Genomic DNA, 22,233 nt, shown 5'->3' on the forward strand with positions numbered 1-22,233 from the left:
GCTTATCAGCAATGATGGGAGGAGGAGGGTCTCTTGCTTTTCTAAGAGTTGCATATTCACCAAATGTTACATCTTTGCTAAATTATATACATCTTTTTCCAAGTACATAAATTCTATAAGCTTTTGAATAATCACAATAACCAATAAACATACCTTTCTTACCTAAATCTTCTAGTGTGTTCCTTTCCTTTTGGAACATGGAAGTAAATAGGACAGCCAAAGATTCTCAAATGAGTCACCTCAGACCTTTTACTAGTGAAGACTTCTTCAGGAGTCTTAATTTTTAAGGCATGATGAGGAGTTATGTTTTGCACATAAAAAATAGTATTTGCATCTTCTCCCCACGAAAACTTTGGTATCTTTTGATCATGCAACATGGAATTGACTCCTTCCATAATGGTTATATTCTTCCTCTCAGCCACACCATTTTTTGTGGATTGTACAACACAGTGGTTTCTTTCTTTATTCTGACATATTTGAAAATATCATTAAAATCAATGGAGGTGAACTCTCCCCCGTTATCAGATATGAAAGCTTTAATCAACTTTCCAATTTGATTTTCAATTAGAGCCTTGAAATCTTTGAACACGTCAATTTCTTCCCCTTTCTTTATCAAAAGGAATATCCATGTCTTGCAAGAAAAATCATCAACAAAAATCATGAAATACAAGTAGCCACATAGAGAAGTACAGACATAGGTCCACATAAATCAAAATGTATGAGTTGAAGTACCTGGATAGTTTTTATTTTGCTTAAAGCGATTGGTCCCTTTATATGATTTCCACTTGCACATCCTAAGAAAACTTCTTCATGACCCATTATGATCTCAAGAATTCTAGAAACCATCTTCCTTACATGAGGTAAGGCTTTATAGTGTAGGTGAGAAAATATTCTATACCATAGCTCACATTGAAGATCGGTATCATGGACCAGTGCATGAATGGGTTTACCATTGACTTTATGAATCCCTTCAAATCTTGATCCAAGAGTGAAGGATTCTCTCATACTTAAGTTCAAAGGCCATGGTAAAACTTTTCCATCATTAAAAGCAACTTTCATTCCTTTATCTTATAGAGCATATATGGATTCAAGATTATTTTTCAAACTAGGTACATACAAAACTTCTTGCATAAAAATATATTTTACATCACCTAACTGAAATGAAACTGAACCATAACCTTTAACTTGGTGAGTAAAATTATCTCCAAGAATAACATTTAAATTAGTCTCCGTCTCAACTAGATTAGAGGGTGCTTCTTTGTAACCAGTAAAATTTTTGGAAGCACCACTATCAACTAACCAACTATCAAATGAATATGCAGAAGAAGAATTGGAAAGAGGAGAAACAAGAAAATATTTTGATTGTGTTTCCGTTGCATTAGTTATATACATTGGATTTCTTGTTTTCTTAGGATTTCATTTTCTTTGATTTTCAAAAATGTATTTTCTATAATCATATGTGATTTTGAATCTAGGTGATCTTCTTCTTTCTTTATAGTCAGAGCAACGTGACCATGCTTTTGATAGTTAAATCATCTAACTTTTGACATGTCTAGATTCCCTTTATTTGATTTGAAAGCGATTTCGTTTTATTACCTTTCTTTCTGTTGTCATAGGCTGAAAATGCAGTAAGTTCCCCTTCTTCATGATGTGAAATTCTCCCTCTGGAGATCATTATGGCCCCTATTGGATACACTTTCCTAGGAGCTCATCAAATGTGGGAATATGTTCATATTGTTGATGGTGATGATAAAAGTCTCCTAAATAGGAGAAAGGCCTCCAATCGTAATCAACACCATTTCTTTATTGGATACAACTTCACCAATTGTTGAAAATTGATTCCTGATTTTGGTCATTCTTAAGAAGTATGCTTAAACCATCTCTCATCTATTCTTCTTGACGTCCTTCAGCTGATTCTTCAAGGAAATAATTTGGTTCAAGTTACTAATTTCAAACATGTCAATTAGTGTGTCACACATTTCTTTAGCTTTGCTCAAACCAAAAACATAAGTAATGAGATTGTCACTAAGAGAATAAAGGATAATTTTTCTAGCTTTATTCTCACCCTTTTCATATTTGGATTTGACAATAACACTTGCATTCTTTGGTGGATCAGCTATTGTGTCTTCAACATAGTCCAGAACTTCGTGTTCTTCAAGAGTGATATCTAGCCTTGATTTCCATGGACCAAAGTTTGACTCAACATTCAACTTCTCCTCTACCTTAAGAAGGATGATGCATCATTCAGTTTCTCCTCTACCTTAGGATGACACATCATTCAACTTCTCATCTTTAGGTGATCTCTAGTCTCCTTGGACTTGTCTTCACCAAGGCTCTGATGCCATGTTAAAAATCTGAAAGTTATATGCAGAAATTTAAAAATTATTTGCATAAACTTGAAAGTTCTATGTAAGAAATAGAACGTACTTTGTAGAAATATGAATGGAACTAAATGTAATTTGCAGAAAGCTTAATGTACTTTACAAAAAACTGAATGTTCTATATTTTTACAATTACTTATAATTCAGATTTCTTCTTCAAAACTTTTAGATCGATAATTATAGATAAAACATAAACTTACGGATCATATGAAGGCAGTCATGCACAAATAGAAGACACCGAGAATTAGGTCCACTGACCAAGGTAAAACCCACAAGGGGAAAACCTTAATGACTCTTCTTCTATTATATTTCTTCAAGTGTTCAATAGAGTATAGAGAGAGAGAAAGAGAGAGAGAATAAGAATGAATAATGCCACCAATGTCTAATCAACTTGCAGCTAAAGTGCTCTTGATCTTTGCTTGAAGATCTCCTTCTCTTGATCAGATCTTGTCCTTCACACTTGCTCCATCTCTTCCCTTGTTCTTACTCTTTTGACTTGCTCTCACACTTCTCTTGCATACACTCAACACTAGCTCTCCTTCTTCACAATGAACGCATGCTACTCTCAACTCTCACTTTCTCTTGCTTAAATAGATTAGAAAGGAGATGAGTTATAAAATGAATTCATGTCTTGATCCAATAATAGGAGAATCGAATTCCATGAGGGAGGAGTTATTTGAGGAGAATTGTAACTCATCCCAAGAATAGAAAGAGAGGTACACTTGTCTTAAGGAGTTACAATTCGAATTAGGGAAAGAGAGAATTACACTTAGACATGAGAAAATATTTGGTGAGAGTTACAAATTGAATTGAATGAGGGAGTTACAAGTGCATTTAATGAGGAGTTGCACTTATGCCATATATTGAATTAGTGAGGGAGATTTACATTATCTTAAGTGTGGAGTTACTATTTTATTCCAAGAGAGAGGTTTGATTTTCCAAGTAAGAGATTCTCAAATTAATTTACTTATTCCATGAGAGAATTTGTTTTTATTAATCCATTAAATCTTAATTACTTTAGATTATTTTAAGTAATAGTATCATAATAATAATACTACTAGTAAGGATAAAAATATTAATCCTTGACTTGTATAATCATGATTTATTTGATTTTAAAGTGGATTCCATATGTCGAGATCATACTTGATCATTTAGATATGCCTTTCTATTTTTGGAAAGTCACTTCCAAATTGAGATGTGACTTACTATTTTTGGAAATTCATATTAGAATTGTCAGAAATGAAATTTAATTATAGGTGGTTCAAAAAGAACTGAAAGATATGATTTCTTCTAGGAGAAATACATCCATGAGTTGTCAAATTTTAACAGGAGACATGTATGTTCTCTCACTCACTTTATTCATCAATTCCATCACTACTTCTATAAACACTAGTTTTACATTATCATTCTAATCTGCTGCGCTTTTATATTGACTATAGATGAACTAAGGTCAATCCACTAGAACTCTATTTATGTCAAGGTGATAACTTCATAATAATCTCGATTCACAAAGGTGACTTTGAAGGTTCCCTAAGACTTGGTGGAAACGCCTCAAAGAGTTGTATGTTGAATTTTAAAGTTGTCCTAAATTAATATCTACCTTCTGAATAGAAAATTAAATATGAGTGCCCTAATTTTGATCCTCCTAATCATTCAATTTGTCAAAATCCTCACCTTTATTTTCAAACAATGCCATTTCCTCTTCATATGATACTATGTTATCTTGTTTTTCCTCCCCATTCCCACTTTCTGGTAGCATTCTCTTTTGCTCATATACATCTAATTCTGAGACACATAGTATTTAGCCTCAATTTCTTGGCTTACATTTTCTTTCATACATTTAACTTGGTCCCCATAATCCTCAATACTTTCAATCCTACACACTTGTTTGTTATTATTATCCATACATTTATTTGTTGACAGTTCATTCTTCCATTATTTCCTCTATTGTTTAGCAGGGCATTCTTGTGTAGTTGAATGTTCTTGTTTGGCATCGTAGCTCTCTAGATTGAGAATCATATCATTTACAATAATTCCAAAGTTTTGTTTCTCATTTCCTTTAAATATTTTGAACTAAGAGAATGTGTATAAACATTATCCACTATACCCTCTAATTCCCAATGATGTTCCTCTATCTTTGAACTTTATTTATTTATTTGTTTCTTGAAATTTTTTTATAACAATTTTCTATCTATCAAGGATGAGATATATTTTGATGTATGGAACACTTGAACTTTGTCAAGAAAAAATCCTTCTAGCAAAAGCTACAACTAAGCTTTCACTCATAATTGCCTTATGTATATTAACTTAGTTGTGATTTTGAGTTCTTTTGCTTTAGAAAAATAATTAAAATTTTGATATCAATCTTACAATGAATTATTTGAATTCCACCTTCAGCAGTTTTTGACATGAATTTTTTTTAATGAATTCAACTATCAGTGAACTGAAGAACTTTTGTTTGCACATACTTTGAAAAAGGAGAGTATAATTTCTTTCTTGATTTTTTACTTGAATAAATCATGGTAGGATTTTACCTCTCTCGATATCAACTCAACAGGTCAATTTGAAATGGAGTTGCCAAAAATATTTCCACTCTTTTCAAACACAAATTGTATTAAATAAGAAATTTGTCAACAATCTGTATTAACTCATCTTTGGGATTTGTTCTAGATTTCATTGCTTCAATTTCCATAATTTATTAACATGTTTATTAATAAATCACAATTAGAAAAATAATGCCAAGTTATGTTGTTAATTATATACCTTTTAATCATGCCCATATTTGTCGACAATTTGTTGCCTCAAGATGCACATAGATTCTATGATGTAGAATCTTCTACTTCATGAAAAATACCCAATTCTTGTTGCTCAAAATCTCCTACCTCAAGACACATGGCCAAATTCTATTGCTCAAAATCTCCCACTACGAGGTGTTCAAATTTTATTGCTTAAAAGTCTATATTATTGTAGGTTTCTTTTCTTCATTATGTTGTTTTCAGCATTCCTTAAGAATTGCAATTGCACTCCCACGTTGTATTCATACTTGTGCCTAATAAATTCTCCAAAATATGTCATTCAACATTTGGAATTTTGTGCTAAGATTGCTATGTGTCAAACAAATTGAGCACAAAAAGTGCAAACTTCTGTGAAGTTTACTATTGTAAATTGAAAATAAATATTTAAAAATCATATTTAAGGTTCATGTCTGTTGCAAAAGTCTTGTTCATACCTATTGTGAAATTTTTGCAAGCTTTTATTGCCTCAAAACTCAAACATATATCAACAATTCACACCTCAAAAATCATGTCTAGATTTTGTTGCCTTAAAATTTGGTACCTGGCATGCATGTCGAGATTCTATTGTGGATAATTTGTTTCCTTAGAATAAGTGCTTAGATTCTGACCTCAAGATGTGTGAAAATATTTTACCGCTCTTAAAAATGTATACCTTTGGATGTGCTCCCTATATCAATTGTTGCTAAAAATATTCTACTAAGGCATGTGTACCCAAATCCATTACCCTTCAAATATTAGTATATATTCTGTTGAAGAAATTGCACTTGCCAATTTCCTCAAAGTTCATGCTTAAACAATTTAAATTCTATGGTTCCAAGCGAGCATTACCGATGATTTAAGAGATATTTTTCTTGTTCTTTGTTAACTTCCTTCCTACTGATTCAATGTTGTCGTCATTCTTGGGCTTAAATTGACTTCGAGCTGTTGACTTATTTGTAACACTTTCATCTCTTTCTTGATTTAAATTTGTATGATTTGCTTTTGTAATATTGGGAATCTAATATTTTTGTTATATGTCACTGCTATATTTTCAATACTTAAATTCCCTTTATATTTAAATGCCACAACCGCACAATAAAATATGAAATTAGGTATTTTGTACCCTACCAATATATCTCCTAACAATTTATTTATTTTTATATTTACATAGATTAATATTAACCTTAATTTTATATTTTGGGAATTGTGCATGCATATATTTCATGAGTTGCACTAGATCATTCCTGAGAGCTTTAATTTTCCAAACTAGAAATAGGTGTCCATGAGTAGTACAAACTCATGTTGGTGGATTTGGGTAGAGATTTTTTTGTTTTTTGCTGAGTGAGGAGCTGACAGTTGGAATCAAAACAATCTCGTCTTCCTTCACTATATCAGTTGATCCATTAATCCACCAATACTAATACCAAGCTCACCAAAATTCATCATCATGTATATCCCAATCGTATTCTTATGTTCATCGTAATCTCTTAGATCTAAATGCTTTGAATTTATATCATGGCATATTCGATTCAATACTACAAGCATTTACCATTCCTTCCTTTGTCAACCTCATATGTTTGACTTTCACTAGAAGTTATAGAACCAGCCTTATGAGTGGATTTACTTTGTGATCATTTCCTATGATTTTCTCCAACTTACATATTGCTCGTCACCCTTCCCAGGTGATCCTACAAAGGTTTTTTCATTGTTACCTCAACCATCCTTCGTATTATTATTTTTATATCACACAAATAGGAGTATGTAGTTTAGGACCCATAAAAGGCCCAATGTTGTAACCTACAACTTTGATACCACTTGTAATGTACCTTATTTGCACATTATTTTTTTTAATATAATTAATTGTAAAGATCATATACATATTTCTATACACTTCTCCTTGTAATGGTTCCTTCATTCTACTATTATAAATGTTTCTAAATTAATTCTAGAAAATTTTCCATTACTGAATTGTAATTTCCCTCAAATCTCCTTCCTTAAGAATGCAAAATTCTCTTTTAAAATTTAAATTTCCCATCTCTCTTCTTAAATGAGTATTCTATACACCAAGGAAGTACTAATGCTTTCTATTTAGTCATTTTCTTCCATTCTAACATACTCATCCTAGGGGTTAGTTCCTTATCTTTACATTCGTGTATCCTCTATCTATAGGATCCTTATTGATGTTTAGTAATTTTCTTACAAAGAAAGGGATGGATTCCAATAGTAAAATGTATACAAGAAGTTTTGTGAATTATATATAATTCACAAAACTTCTTGTATTTATATCATAGATATATGCCAATATATATTCTATGGAGAACATTTACATTTAAACTACAAAATTATTATTTTAACCTCACAAAAGTTTTCAAGGCCCATATATTGTCTTCATGGCCTTTAATTTGTGGGTATGATTCTATACATAGAACTTAGTTGTGAAATGTAGTGTCAAATATTCATAAAATCGTAGAGTTCAATTTTTTTTTAATGAATGTAATTTTATTTATATTGAAATCATAGTTTTTGGCATTGATTTTGTTACGATATACATAATCTTGTATATGTAACCTTTCAAGAATTTTCCATGTATACATGTGTTCTCGCATAATGACTCCATGATAGGTCCTTTTGACCTACCACATCGATGATGGTAAATATGTTGTAGTCATCCATAAATGACATCATGTATTTATTACCATTTTTAGAAGGAACATGCATTAAGCCACATAAATTAGAATGGATGAGTTCAATTTTTCTATGTTCTCTAGAATGAGAATCATGAAAATACTCTGTTGTGCTTTCCTAAGATACAAGCATCACATTTCTTAAGTTTCCTAGGAATTGTTGGCAAACTAGTAACACCACTTTTCTACAACAAAGGAAGGTTATCATAGTTCAAATGTCTAAATCTAGCATGCCATAAAATACTTGATGGAGGTGTACCTTCATCATAGTGAGAACTATATGAAAACATTTTTGCATGAGCATAGGTTCCTTGCAGCTTCAATAGTCTTTATTATTCTATCCTAGTCATGACAAGTGAGTGGTATGATGCTTTTCTGACCTCAACCTTGCCATCAAATGTTGAAAATGCAGTAAGAAATTCTCAATTTTGATTTTTCCTTAATCAAATTGAAGAAATTTGAAATTCCACATCAGCAAGCAACTTGGAGGAGTTAACTGAGGTGACATGGGTCTTGTCACTCATTTAATAACACTCAATTCAAGTTAATGAGTTGAAGTTCAATTTGCTTGAGTTGTTTCCTAAAAAATAGGAGTATAGTTCAGTTAATTTGAGTTAGGGGCATGAAGTTTAGTTGTGTGTAGAGATTCCTAAATTTTAGGAGCCTACGTTGATTTAATTTCCATTGTAGCAATTTAATTCAGTTAAATTGAGTTATGGTCAGTTAAACTAGTTCTAATTGTTGGAGGAACTAGTGGAAGGTCAAGTTGTGGAAGTGTGACTTCAACCACACTCAATGATCATCCATATAATTGATCAATTAGCCTAAATTAGATCATGCATGCAAATAATTCGAGTTACTCAGTTGAGATGGAGATTCCAAGGTAGTGTACTATCAATTCTAGACTATTCCAATGTGTACAGGTTGTGCATGCAGTCAAAGAAAGAGCTTAGAGGAATTGCGCAATCCAATTGAGGGAATTTCCTAATTAATAGGGGCCTATTTCATCGAGGAACAACGCAAGTAAATAGGAGCTTGGAGGGATTGAAAATTGGCTAAGTGTTGGCCAGAGTCAATCAGTTAAGTAGAGGGATAGACTATACACTTGCAGGGTGTGATAAGGCTTGAGCAAGCATATGTATTTCATCTTTATTCTCATATTAATGCAATATATATAGGAAGGGATTTTTGAGCATTTGTTTTCCCCTAGATAAATATTTGTGCATGTACGATGTTTCCTTTTTCATATCTATGACTTGTGTTCTAGATGGTGAATTGACTTCCATAGATTAGTAGAGTAGTTTCAAGTTTTATGATTTAGTAAATTTCATGAGCAGTTTTGAATCTACACTTTAATTTCTACATGGTATTAGAGCAAAATTCATTGTAGAGCAGAGATTTCGAAGTTTTTATTGCAGGAAGATCAAATTTGTAGGATCAATTCTTTAGAGCTAGACAAATGGATGTCTATGGACTAAGGCTCGAGTATGTCCGTGAGGGAAGCTCGGATTATGTTGATTGGAAGAACCGCATGGAGGCTTTTGTCTAGGTAAATCGTCTCTGCGGATAGAGACAATCCCTCTAGCCCAATGAGTGGAACTACCAACCTACGTGGAAATCTACTGGACACTTTCCTAAGTTACAATTGAAAAGAGAGATGAAGAAGATGGCCCACCTCGTTCTGATGCTACCACGTCTTCCTTTGTTGAAGACCTTGAATCACTTGTGCCACAAGCTCGTTCTTATTGCTCACAACATTTATACATCTGCACAAGAGATCAAGACATAACAAGGCATGCAAATAAAAATAGCATATTCAAAAGTAACCTATTTAACATATCAAGAAGTGTTAAGCTAAATGATACATGAGCATACACATTTAGGGAAAATGAACCAGCAATTGTATATTAATATAATAAAGTTGGAAGCATTCAACCAAGCCTTGATGTCAATAGGCTCTCCTTGAATGAATGTCCAAGTCCAAGCTAGGCTCTCCAAGCACTCCTTATCCAAGCCAAATGAGTAGCATATAGACACAATCTTAGCATAAGGGTGAAAATAGACAAAGACTAACCATTTGGGAATGGGAGAGGATGAATATATAGGTAGGGAAAGGGAGTTAAGATCTCTCCAAAGATAGGAGTAGTCCCTCATCTTAAGGAGGTAGCTCATAGGGATAAGACCAAGAGTCCAAGTTGGGAGAACTTGACCTCATCTACATTGAACAACCTCCATCTCACTGCTCTAGAAGCTTCTAGATCACAAAGCTTCTCATCCTGTTTGGGAAAATTTCCTTTTTGGGATCATCACAGGTATACCAGTAAACAGAGCGATGACATCATGGGTCGAGTATAATACAACAGGTGACCATCGTGGTTTTCAGTCTCATAAGAGCAATGATTCTCAAATTAGGGTTTTAGAGTTATTTCCTTCAAGGGAAGCTCAAGGCATTTTCCAATCAATGTCTTAGGAAGGAACTGAGTTTCATATATGAATGGTACATTGCATGATGGTCATATTTCAAGCACTTTGGGGTATGTCACAGGAAGTGCAAGAGGTGTGACAAAATACTGTGTAACAGATGCCCCCTAAAGCATGAAGGCAGAACAGGGAGTGATGTGTTGGGGCCTTTGTTTTTATTTTGCAAAGGTCTTGATTATTTTGGCTTGTCGTGATGAGTGGTGGCAGCAAAGATTAGATTGTGGGGAGGACATCCAGACAGTAAAGCAGGAACAGGCAGTTGCGGAAGGGTTGCCGCAAGGTGTCAACGGAAGATAAAGGCAGCCAAGCAGACAAGAAGGACGAGGGGCAGCCGAGGGAAAGAATAGCCAAGCGGGAACTGGCAATCCAAGCGGCAGGGAAAATATAAAAGGAGAAGGCTCGTAATGAAGAGAGGTTGTTTGATTAAGTTGTGGATGTTAGCATTGCGAATGGGACAATTGATTGTGGTAGGACAGCGCTGGAACGCAGAGACAGAGCCGATCAGGACTCTTGAGTTAGAGATCGAGCCTGTTAGTCTATAAATGGGTATTCCTTGTAATCACCTGTGGCCAATGCCAATGTGTTATGTAATATTTTACGGTTGAATTAATATGAAGTAAAGTCCTGACTGGATTCTTAGCATGATGTGTATGGTTGTTTACGATGTGGTGACCCACTTAAAATTTTAAATATCCTATAAGATTCATGCATATAGTAGTTTCTTAGTAATGGATGGTATGTTGTTTATCTATTATTGATTGGTGCATCCTTGATTCCATGATGATCCCTTCTTAGTTCTAGTCGTGGCACGCCTCGAGTGAGACTCACCCCTTGGGTAAGGTGAAAATGTTGGCGTTGTCCTAGACTACAACGGTCCATTGTTGGCTCTCCGCACTTGAACCCAGGGTCTTCTCCACTGATGACTCTTTCGAGCCAACAAATGTTTTTGTTACCAGGACCAAAATTTACAAGGATTGGTTCAGAACATGGTGTCGAGGATATTCAAGAAAGAGATTAGGGATTGGTGGAATCACAAAATAGATCAATTCATAGCAGAGCAGGCTATCCATAGGAACTAACCGATCAGCAAGGTGAGCGAAGGGATTTTATATGCCAAGGGTGCCAATGACCAATATGAGATATTTTGGTGCAAATTCTAAGAAGACTTGTATAATTGGTTAAGAAGACTTAAAGGACAAAATCAACTAGAGGGGTCGATGTCATCTCACCGCAGTTGAACTTCTTCAAATCTCGTATTGCTCTAGAATCTGACCAGAGTAGTTGAATTTTGGGTAAAGACTATGGTGGAAGGATATATACTCGAGTTTGCCACCGAAAGTTATTAATCCTTCTCAAAGGAAGAAGCAGTGTTTGGATTCGGATTAAGACGAAGGTTAATGAGGGAAGTGTTGTTGTGGATTAAAATGTTTATGGTAGAAGAAGGACTGCTACCCTAACCTACCGCGGAAATGGTAGCTTAAAACCCCAGTACCAGGGGAGGGATCTAAGGGGAGAATTTTATTGGTTGGGGAGTATAGATGTTTCTAAAGGAGTGGATGTAGAACGTTTGAAAAAATCTAGAGACGTGAGAGCACAGAGGAGAGCGTTGTTAGCTAACAAGTGGCAAGCAAGAGTGATTCAGACTCTGAAGAAGAGAAATATGGGACCCCACCAAGTAGGAGTGGTGCCAGGAAAACCCCAAGAGGAAGGGGGAGGGAAAGATGATGCAGAACAGAGAAAAATTGGCAACATATGGGATAGGAGCTAGGATGATGAAGAGGATCCTTCCTTACAGGTTACGGGAGGGAGAGTGTAGGAAAAAATGTCGAGTAGGTATGAAGAGGAGAGAGAAGAGGACATGGGAAGCATCATGAGAAGATTATTTGCCGAAGGAGAAGCATCCACTAGGAGTTAGCAGCAATACCCCCAAGGTATAGGTAGCATTCCTCCTGACCTTCCCCTGGTACCTTACTATAATCTAGAGAAATTTGTTATTAAATTAGCCAAGGAAATACAGGTACACAGTGTCTGCGAGAAATATAAGGCCAGTTTTAATACTCAAAGTAACAAAGGAACCAATGGTATTAGTAACTTGGGATTCCAAGGATCCCAATAGCTAGGGAACAAGGGGTTCGTATTACTAGTTCATACCCAAGTAAGCATGGTACGATCTTTTACCAGATATCTAGAGTTTGAGGGGAGGGGAAACAAAGACGTGGAACAACACTAATAACTATGTGGAGCTATTTAGAGAGCACGACAGACTCCAAACAACGTCAAGACAATTGAGTTCCATACCATGCTGAGGGAGAGACCTCTGCGTTGGTTTATAAAATGGGCAGAACAAAACCAAAATCCCATGATAGATGATATCAAGAGAGGATTCGTACAGGAATTCAAAGTACCTCAAACAAACCAACAAGGGCTATTGAAGCTGTAGGAAATTAAGCAGAAGGAGGGTGAAACTACTTGGGAAATCATGCAAAGGTTTAAGGATGCCATTGCTAAGTTGAGCTACACTCTAGACCCGAATCACCAGCGAGACTTGTTCATCAAGGCACTCCTACCCCTCACAAGAATGCCACTGACGCAATAGAAAATCGGGACCCTTCAAGATGCTTTGGAGCAAGCATCACACATAGAGGCCATGGCTGGATATCCTCATGAATATCGGGGAGGGACGAGTTTGTAGGATCCGTCAATTATGGGCCTTCAGAACCAGATCGCAACTTTAACGAAGAAATTGAAGGATCTTCAACTAGTGTAGCCAGCCAGACCCAATGTATGGTGCACACACTGCATGGTGGAAGGACATGTCGCGGCAGAATGCCCAAGATTGCGGGGACTTAACCATCCGGGGGGGGGGGTCACAGGATCATCAGGGACCCCACCAACCGCAGGAGTTGCAGCAGCAGGAGCGCAAGGATTTTTTTCCCCGACAGAACAACCAAGAATATTGTGATATTTGTAGAATGTATGGACATCTACCACGAATGTGCCCGATACTACAGAAGTACTCCAACATCCCTAATAACAACTACTGTGAGTTCTATGCATCTACAACACATCACACTCGACAGGTCGATGTTCAGGATTAATGAGTCAAACTGGGGAGGACGAGGAGGAAATGGGAGAGGAGGAAGAATGGGAGGAAGAGGCCCCGTAAGGTGTTATAACTATGACCAAGAAGGACATGTAACCAAGGAATGCCCACTCCTTATGAGACCATGGTGCTCACAATGCAAAATTAACACTCATGCCACAGAGGATTGCCCAAAACTCATTGTAAAATGGGAAGAAAGGACAAGACAAAGAGGGGCTAACCTGGTTAATGTCAAACCTCATACCAACGACGGTCTTCCCACAATCAATATCAATATAGTTATAAGAGGAGGAAATAAAAATGGGGAGGATCGTTACACGACGAACCCCCCCTTGATTATTAAAGCAGCATCTCCGAAGAAGTCATATCAGCCTGAGAGACAAAAGAAGTATTATCACAAAGAAGCTAAGCTATTTGAGGGGATGACCAAGATGAAGGAAGACCAAAGGCAGAATGGACACGTGCTAGATAATAACAAGCCAATTGAAGAATGGTTTAAATTATTCCTACAGATCATCGAAGATGAACATATGTTAAAAAAATTGCAGAAAAGTTTAAAGGCTGCACTATCAGTGGAGGAAGGGGAAGCGAAACAATCATCTGACAACCTACGAGAAAAGCATACCAGAAGAGTGCGGTGAAATGAGAAGAGAAGTGGAAAGGAATTCTGAATTAACGCTCAGGTTGTGGGATTCAAAATCAGGGACACATTGCTAGACCTGGAATCAGATGTAAACATCTTGCTTAGGAAAACATGGGAGGCAATGGGGAAGCCGTAACTGAAATACTCACCGATTCAACATAGGATGGTGAATTAGTATTGTATACTACCCATTGGAAGGCTACAGAACGTAGAAGTAGATGTGGTAGGGGTGAAGATGCACACCGAGTTCGAAGTGATCGATTTAATGGGAGATAAGGACCCATACCAAATGCTCCTTGGGATCGATTGGGCCTATGAAAACTATGTTGTCATCGACCTAAAGAAAGAGTTGATGATTTTTGAAGTAGAAGGAATGAGGGTGATCCAACCCTTGGACCCTTATCAAGGACCCAGGTTCATAGAGCCTATAGATGACAGGGATGAGCCAGGGATGCTAGACCAGCTATGCACACTAATAGCGAGAAAAATGGAAGATTACATCAATCCTACTACATGAGGATTCGTCAGCTGAAGGAGTATTCAAAGCTCAAAGACTGGTTCAGAATCTGCATGGGATGCATGGCAATAGGGTGGATATAAACTAAACACTAGAAATTATGCAATGATAGGTTGGGTTAATTGGATAGGAACAGAGGTAAGAAACTATCCCAAATTCTATGGCATTGAGCTAGTGGATGTATTCTTGAACTAGGTAGACAGAGAAATTAGGGAAGATCAAAAGATTCCTTTTCTTGATATCGCTCTCCTAGCAACACTGGAAAGGTGGTGGAGAACACACCGCAACACACTACGAGATTGGGAAGCCATAAAGCAAGCCATGAGGGAAAGGTTTAGCCAGGAGGAAGATCGACCATAAGATAAAATGAAATACAGAGGGAATTCAAGTCCTTAGATGCATGTCAAGGCCTACATACAAGGTTGGAGAAAACAGGGGATCCCAAAGGGACTGTGGGTACACATATTCATATTCATATTGGTACGTGTAAGAGGAACTTCGTAGGCAAACAACGAATTGAGATGTTCTGGAGGCACAGTTTGTTAGTAGCTTTTCATTCAGGGGTGATGATGAATGCATGACTGAGACACTTCATGTGACCAAAAGGGTTATGTTCACCCCAAGACAGTTAGTTCAATATTGTCCTGACATAAGTTTCCTATAGTGTCTGTATGACATGGATTCCCCAAAATATGCGACCTGCGGCAAGGTAGATGCAGAGCTGGATGAGGACGGGTTAGAATGATTGAGACACCTAACCTTCAAGGAAATAGAAGGGGAGAGAGACATCTGAGAGAGTCCATCAAGGGAAGGTGCTCACCTTCTACCGATGAAGATGAGAAAACAAAATTTGGGGATGGAGGATAAACCCAAAATGGCATATGTGGGAGATTATTGGGATGAACATACTACAAAAGAAATTTTTGACCTATTACAGGAGTATCAGGACTTGTTTCCAGCATCAGTAGCAGAGCTAAAGGGGATAAAGGGAGACATAGGGGACATGAAGATTGTTTTAAGACCAGATGCTCATCCGGTAAAGCACATACCATATAGACTGAATCCCAAGGGTGAAGGAGAAGGTTAAGAAGGAAATCGACAAAATTCTAGAAGCCGGGATTATATTTCCGGTAGATGAAGCAGAGTGGATAAGTCCAATAGTCATACAAAACAAGAAGGATGTGACCAAGATCAAGGTCTGTGTTGATTACATAATTCTCAAAAATGCATGTGTGCATGACCCATTCCCGACACCTTTTAGTGATGAAGTCTTAGACAACGTAGCAAGTAGTGAAGCATATTCATTTACGGACGGATTCTCGGGCTACCATCAGGTTCGAATAGCCGAGGAGGATAAAAGGAAAACAACATTCACTACCGAATGGGGGTCATATGCATACAACGTAATGCCATTAGGATTGAAGAATGCACCAACGATCTTCTCGAGGATTTTCATTACTGCATTCTGCAATTACATTCATAGGTTTCTAGAGGTGTACATGGATGACTAGATAGTATATAGCCTGTTGAAGAAACACACAAGATTACTAAGGGTTATGTTTGAAAGGTGTCGACAACTGCAAATTTCCTTAAACCTCAAGAATTATATTTTCGCGGTCCCATTTGGAACACTATTAGGTTATATCGTCTGCAAAGATGGAGTATGCGTAGACCCAGCAAAGGTTGCGGCAATTTTCAACATGGAGCCGCCACACAACGTGAAGCAATTGAGGTCCACTCTAGGCCATACGAGGTATTATCAACACTTCATCAGGAATTATGCGTCAATCACAGCACCAATGGAAAAATTATTGAAGAGGATGGAAGAGTTCGTTTGGAATGAGGACTGTCAAATAGCACTGAATATATTGAAAGAAAAACTGGTAAGCACCCCAACCCTTGTTTATCCATATTGGGACAAAATGTTTCATGTGCACATTGATGCGTCAGGGATAGTGCTAGGAGCAATATTAGTGCAACCAAGGGAGAGAAATATGGATCACCCGGTGTATTACACCAGTAGAAAGTTGTCAACTACAGAAAGAAATTATACGATAACCGAGAGGGAAGCCTTGGCCATGGTTTATTCTCTCCAAAAGTTCAAGCATTTCTTATTGGGGGCGATCAGTTGCCCGATGCTGACTTATTCAGAATAGAGGCAGTCATGGATCACCTAGAAGAGATTTCCACGTTATTGAAAATAGGTCATTGTCCAAAAGGATATACAACAACATAGAAATGGCACCTAATATTAAGGGCATCAAACTATCAACTGATCGTGGGACACCTCTACAAAATGGGCTTAGATCAAGTACTAAGATGCTGCATACTTCAGCATGAAAGAGAAGATGTATTATGGGAATGTCATGCAGGAGTCGCAGGAGGCCATATGGGAGGAAAATCCACTGCAAGGAAGATACTGCAGGCTATGGTGGCAAACTCTTCACAAAGATTCTAAGGAATATGCCAAGAGTTGTGATGTCTGTCAAAGAATTGGGAAACCTTCCTGACAGGATGAACTTCCTTTAAATCTTGTTCACACAGTGAAAATCTTCGAGAAATGGGCAATAGATTTCATTGGACCCATTGCACCACCAGCAAGGCATTCACGCGCAAGATACATAATAACCACTACCAAATACCTCACCAGATGGGCAGAAGCAGCACTCGTCAAAGACTATGCAGTAGACATGGCCGCAAGGTTTATTTTCTAGAACATAATCTCAAGATTTGGAAGCTTGAAGAGTCTCACAAGTGACCAACGAATGCATTTTATAAATGAAACTATTGAGGCTCTTCTGAAGAATTTCATGATTCAGCGTAACAAAAGTAGTCCATATCATCCACTGGCCAATGGAACTGTTGAAGCATTTAACAAAATTTTGGAGAAAGGTCTAACAATGATTATATCAGCCAACAGGGATGACTGGGATGAGAGAATACTAGCAACTCTATGGGCGTACAGAACAACGGTGAAGAGACTTCATAAACAAACACTGTTTCAACTAGTATACGAAAAGGAAGTAGTGGTGCTAGCAGAGTTCATAATACCACGCATGTTCATATCTAAAGCAATGAGAATGATGGACAATACGGCATTGAGAGAAAGACTACGTCAACTAATGGAACTTGACGAATCTCGGTTCTTAGCCAAGTTTCAACAGTCTATGGAGCAGAGAAGGCAGAAACATTGGCACGATAGACATATCAAGAAAAAGACATCTGAAGTTGGGGATCATGTACTACTATACGACAGCAAGTTCCATAAATTCCCAAGAAAACTGCAAATTCATTGGCTAGGCATGTTCATTGTTGCGGAAATCGAAGATTCTGGATGAGTAAGATTAGTGCAATTGGTCGGAATCATGCTGCAGGGATGGGTAAATTGCGCATGCCTCAAGCCCTTCCACAAATCATCAAACACAAATTCAAGATGAAGAGGGTCTCAAAAACGAGCCCGCAAGTATGTAGGAGGTAATAAGAGTTAGTCATTCATGTTAAGCAGCTAGTTAGATTCATGTGTTATATCCATTTCAAAGATAAGAAAAATGTCAATAAGGTTGTGGCAACAATTACATCATGTCGCAACCCATTTCTGGTCGGGGGTGGGGGCAGTATAATTAGCAGTCGCACATGCAATCATCATCAGCAAGTTACATGTAGGCAAAGGATTTTTCAGTCTTTATGGTCACACATTGTACCCATCCTTTTCGTTGTATCAGTAGTCATTTCCATAATAAGTAACCAATAATGCAACTATCAAGTAGGAGCCATAAAATCTTTTCCTGTTAAGAACAAGTTTAGTTAGTAAATAATCCCATCACAGAAAAATTAATATGCCATGCAGCCCACTCTGTCCTTTCCCAGTCCACGTCAGGATTGTCATGTCCAGTTCAGCTCACGGCAGCAAAGCAGGGCTAGAACACATGGGGAAAGTTATTGGAGTAATTAGTTGTTGAGTTCCATTCAGGAAACGTCATGGCAAGCCCTACTACTTAACTTACAAGATAATGAAGGAAACTACAAAGTCCCAATTGTAGATATCAGAAGAAAATCAGGCCCGCTCTAAAGAATAGCTGTAGAAACGCGGAACTGTGAAAGCTTAGGTGAAATTTGTTTACCAGAGATGTAGGGAGATGATGAAGGGACTTGTCTCAGTTCCAGAAGATCAGTTAGATGAACAAATTGCACTGGGCGAAAATCTATATGGGAAATACGATAAGGTGATTCTAGTCGACAACGACCTTACAGATTGCTTCCAATTCCCAACTCTCAAGAGAGAGGTCTACATATAAGACATCCAGAAGGACGATGGCACCAAGACCTCCAGAGTCAAGGAGGAATTCAGAGGATTACAGAGGTTGACATTACTCCATTTGAGAAGCCTACCTATTTTCGGCACTCAATTCGCCGCCATGCAATGTACTAAACTATTGGCCAACAGAATGCATGGGGGATCATTGTGGCTTGACAAAGAGTACCCCATTCATGTAGATGATATTCATTATCTAATAGAGTTGTCATTTGGAGGGAATGTAGTCACCACAATGTTCCAGGCAAGTGCTAAAAGAGCCAAGAAGCAAAGTGAAGATAACTACTATGCAAGATATAGAACTAAACGAGGTGGAAGATGAGAAACGCTTGATATGATAAACAAAGTCGACATCATATTTTCCTACTACATCATAGCAGGCAAAACCATGAGACACTTCTCGAGAAATGAATGCACACTAGATGCAATTTCGGTTGTGGAACATTGCTGCAAAGGGGAGGTACTCAACTGGTCTGCTTTTGTTCTTAACAAAATTTTTGAAGCATGCGAACATGTGTATAGGAAGAGTACCAATTTTTTGTTTGGGTAAATTCTAATATATTTGGCCATGTGGAAATGGAAGCTGCTGAGAGAGTGAGAAATGATGCCCACTGTCGAAGGACAATCGATAGCACTCCAGTATGAACCATGGAGAGCGTCGGGGAATCCAAGCACGAAGGAGGTAAATGAAATGGCTTTTAGAGACTAGTATGAAATGATACTAAATATAGTAAGATCGACATAGAGGATACCCAAAACTCTGCTAGATGAGTTTTCTGGAGAAATCTGGTTCAAAGCCTCACATGGGCACACCTACCTTAGACCACAGTGTGTCCATCCAGAAACTTTCAAGATGAGGCCACATAAATTTATTCTAGACGAAGCGGCACTACATACCGAGGTGGGATCATGGTTGAGGTTGGCCTACGAGATTACTGATGGGAAGTGAAAATATCTATTCAGCACCTTAAAGCCATGGGAGTAAGAGGGAGAGGTAGAGGAAAGCATCAAAAAGAGACCAGCCAAAGATGTGCTCCACCCAATTGTACTGCAGATGGAGGAGAAAATGTTTTCGTTGAGGCAAACAATTGCAAGTTTCGAAGGCCAATCAGGTGAGAGTAACCCACCCTTGCAATATCAAGGTTCCACCATGTTTTTTCCCATCATCACAACTCCATTTTCTATGAAACTCCCCACTGGAGTCACTCACACTCTATCCCAGCCAACAGTCCCCAAGCTGAAGAAGAAAAGAGTCATTCGCAATCGGCTGTTAAAAAGCCTAGAACTACTCCACAACCTCCAATTGTCAACCTTACTGATGAGGTCCAACACTCAGTTTCTACATCCCCAATAGTTGAAGAAATTCCTCCCACCACCTCCACCACCTTACATCAATCGCGAGAATCTTCCCCACACACAACCTCCACTTCTGCGACCCTGTCAGAAACCCTCATGTTCAGCCGATGACCAACAACTATGGAAATGGAAGTTGAGTCGGCAGAGTGGGATAAGGGAACCACCTCTGCCAGCAGTATTCAACAAGCATCATTAGCATCACTACTTGTTAGGTCGGACCCACTATAAGAGAAAATCCCAAGCACAACCACTCCATAGGGGAAAAGGAATGAATTGTACTAGCCACTTTTTCCTATAAATCTCCCAGTGGTCCCAAACCCTATCATTGTTCCCCCTACTCCTGAGTTCACTCCATAGTCACAGCCCGTTCACTCAACTGTCTCGCACTCTGAAAAATACATAGCAAGCGGCCTACCCATACAACAGCATTTTCTAGAGCCTAACACAATGCAAGCCAACACACTACAATGTTGGTTGTCGGCGCATCTATTTTCATTCATGCAATAATTAACAAACAGGGCCGAAAAGATCCATGATGATCTCGCCAAAGAGCATAAGCAGCAGACAAAGCAACTGCAGGAGGTGACAGAAGAACGAGATCACCTGAGACAAGCAAACACAGATTTACAAGCCCAGATCGACCAGGTCACGCAGAGATTCTAATCGTTATGGCCAACGATCACTGATGCAAACATGGAAGCCCCAGTGGATATCGCAGCCTGCACACTAGTAAGTTGTTACGACCATATCCAAGCGGCATGCTCGAATCTAGTAGCCACTAATGCTGATATGAAAAGGAAACTAGAGACAGTAAGATCAACACTGTCGGGCCTGGTTGAGATATACGCAAGGACAGTCGAAGGAAAAATCACCGAAGTAGAAGAAAAAAGGCAAGCACTAGCTGATGCCCTCGTGGATGGCTACGCCCTGATGAACAGATTCCACAATTGGCCAGGAAACTTGGCCCCTAAAATCATTTGGTATACCCCATGAGAGAGTAGATACAGTTATTGTTCACCAGCACCAAGGATCACATGGATCTGGTACACCTACAATAGATCAATGAACAGATTGACACAATCCAGGCATAGGGCGATCAGATCAAAGAAGAGTCAGCAAAAACAAAGAAGGTAATTAGATACCTATGCCCACCAGTCTATACACAGGTCCTGAATCTAAAAGAGGTTTGCAACAAAAGCATAGAACAATGGTACAATCTGCAAAGCCAACAGCGAACTAAGTTAATGTCAAATACAACCGAGGACTTTACTCAACGAGCTAACACAATACTCGCTGGATGGGAAGCCGCCCTTCAGAAGTACAGAGAGTTCAGGTAGCAAACCACAGTAGTTGCTATGGAGTTGAAGCCTTTGTTTGAAATGGGGTAGCCTCAGAAGGAAAAAAATGCAAGCGGAGCAGATGCCACCCTGCAAGTGTTGGTTGAAATAAAGGAAGAACCAGCCTAGCAGTTAGTAGAACCAGCCCAACTAACAGTGCAGCCACCAAATGGAGCACCCATGGAGATACCAGCAGGTCCAGTTGAGATCAAAATGAATTGACTTGGGGACCAGTCAAATAATTGTGGTCAAGGCTTGTTGGGGCCTTCGTTTTGATTTTCCAAAGGTTTTGATTATTTTGGCTTGCAGTAATGAGTGACGGCATCAATCGTTAGATTGTGGGGAGGAAAGATGGAGAGTAAAGCAGGAAGAGGTAAGTTGTGAAAGGGTTACGGCAAGGTGTCAATGAAAGAAAAAAGCAGTCGAGTGGATAGGAAGGAGGAGGGGTAATCGAGGGAAAGAATAGCCGAGCGAGAACTGGTAGTCCAAGCGGCAGGGAAAATATAAAAGGAGAAGGACCGTAAGGAAGAGAGGTTGGTTGATTAAGCTATGGATGTTAGGGTTGTGGATGGGATAGTTGGTTGCAGCAGGACAGAGCTGGAATGTAGAGATAGAGCTAAGAAGGACTCTTGAGTTAGAGATCGA

General features: G+C 38.2%; 1 protein-coding gene across 1 annotated transcript; it reads left to right on the forward strand.

Moving 5' to 3' along the window:
* The first annotated feature begins 17,348 nt into the window (after positions 1–17,348).
* On the forward strand, positions 17,349–17,921 carry LOC149263148 (uncharacterized). Its single transcript, XM_089386578.1, has one exon. The coding sequence runs from the start codon at positions 17,349–17,351 to the stop codon at positions 17,919–17,921; it is 573 nt and encodes a 190-aa protein (XP_089242704.1).
* Positions 17,922–22,233: the final 4,312 nt, after the last annotated feature.

The sequence above is a fragment of the Pinus tabuliformis genome, chromosome 6 (assembly GCF_031772625.1).
Source record: "Pinus tabuliformis cultivar Carrire ecotype Pingquan chromosome 6, CPIR1, whole genome shotgun sequence".
Classification (NCBI taxonomy): Eukaryota; Viridiplantae; Streptophyta; class Pinopsida; order Pinales; family Pinaceae; genus Pinus; species Pinus tabuliformis.

Bases quoted from the DNA above. Each gene is read 5' to 3' on its own strand.
- LOC149263148 (XM_089386578.1), top strand. From the start codon at position 17,349: ATGCATTTTATAAATGAAACTATTGAGGCTCTTCTGAAGAATTTCATG.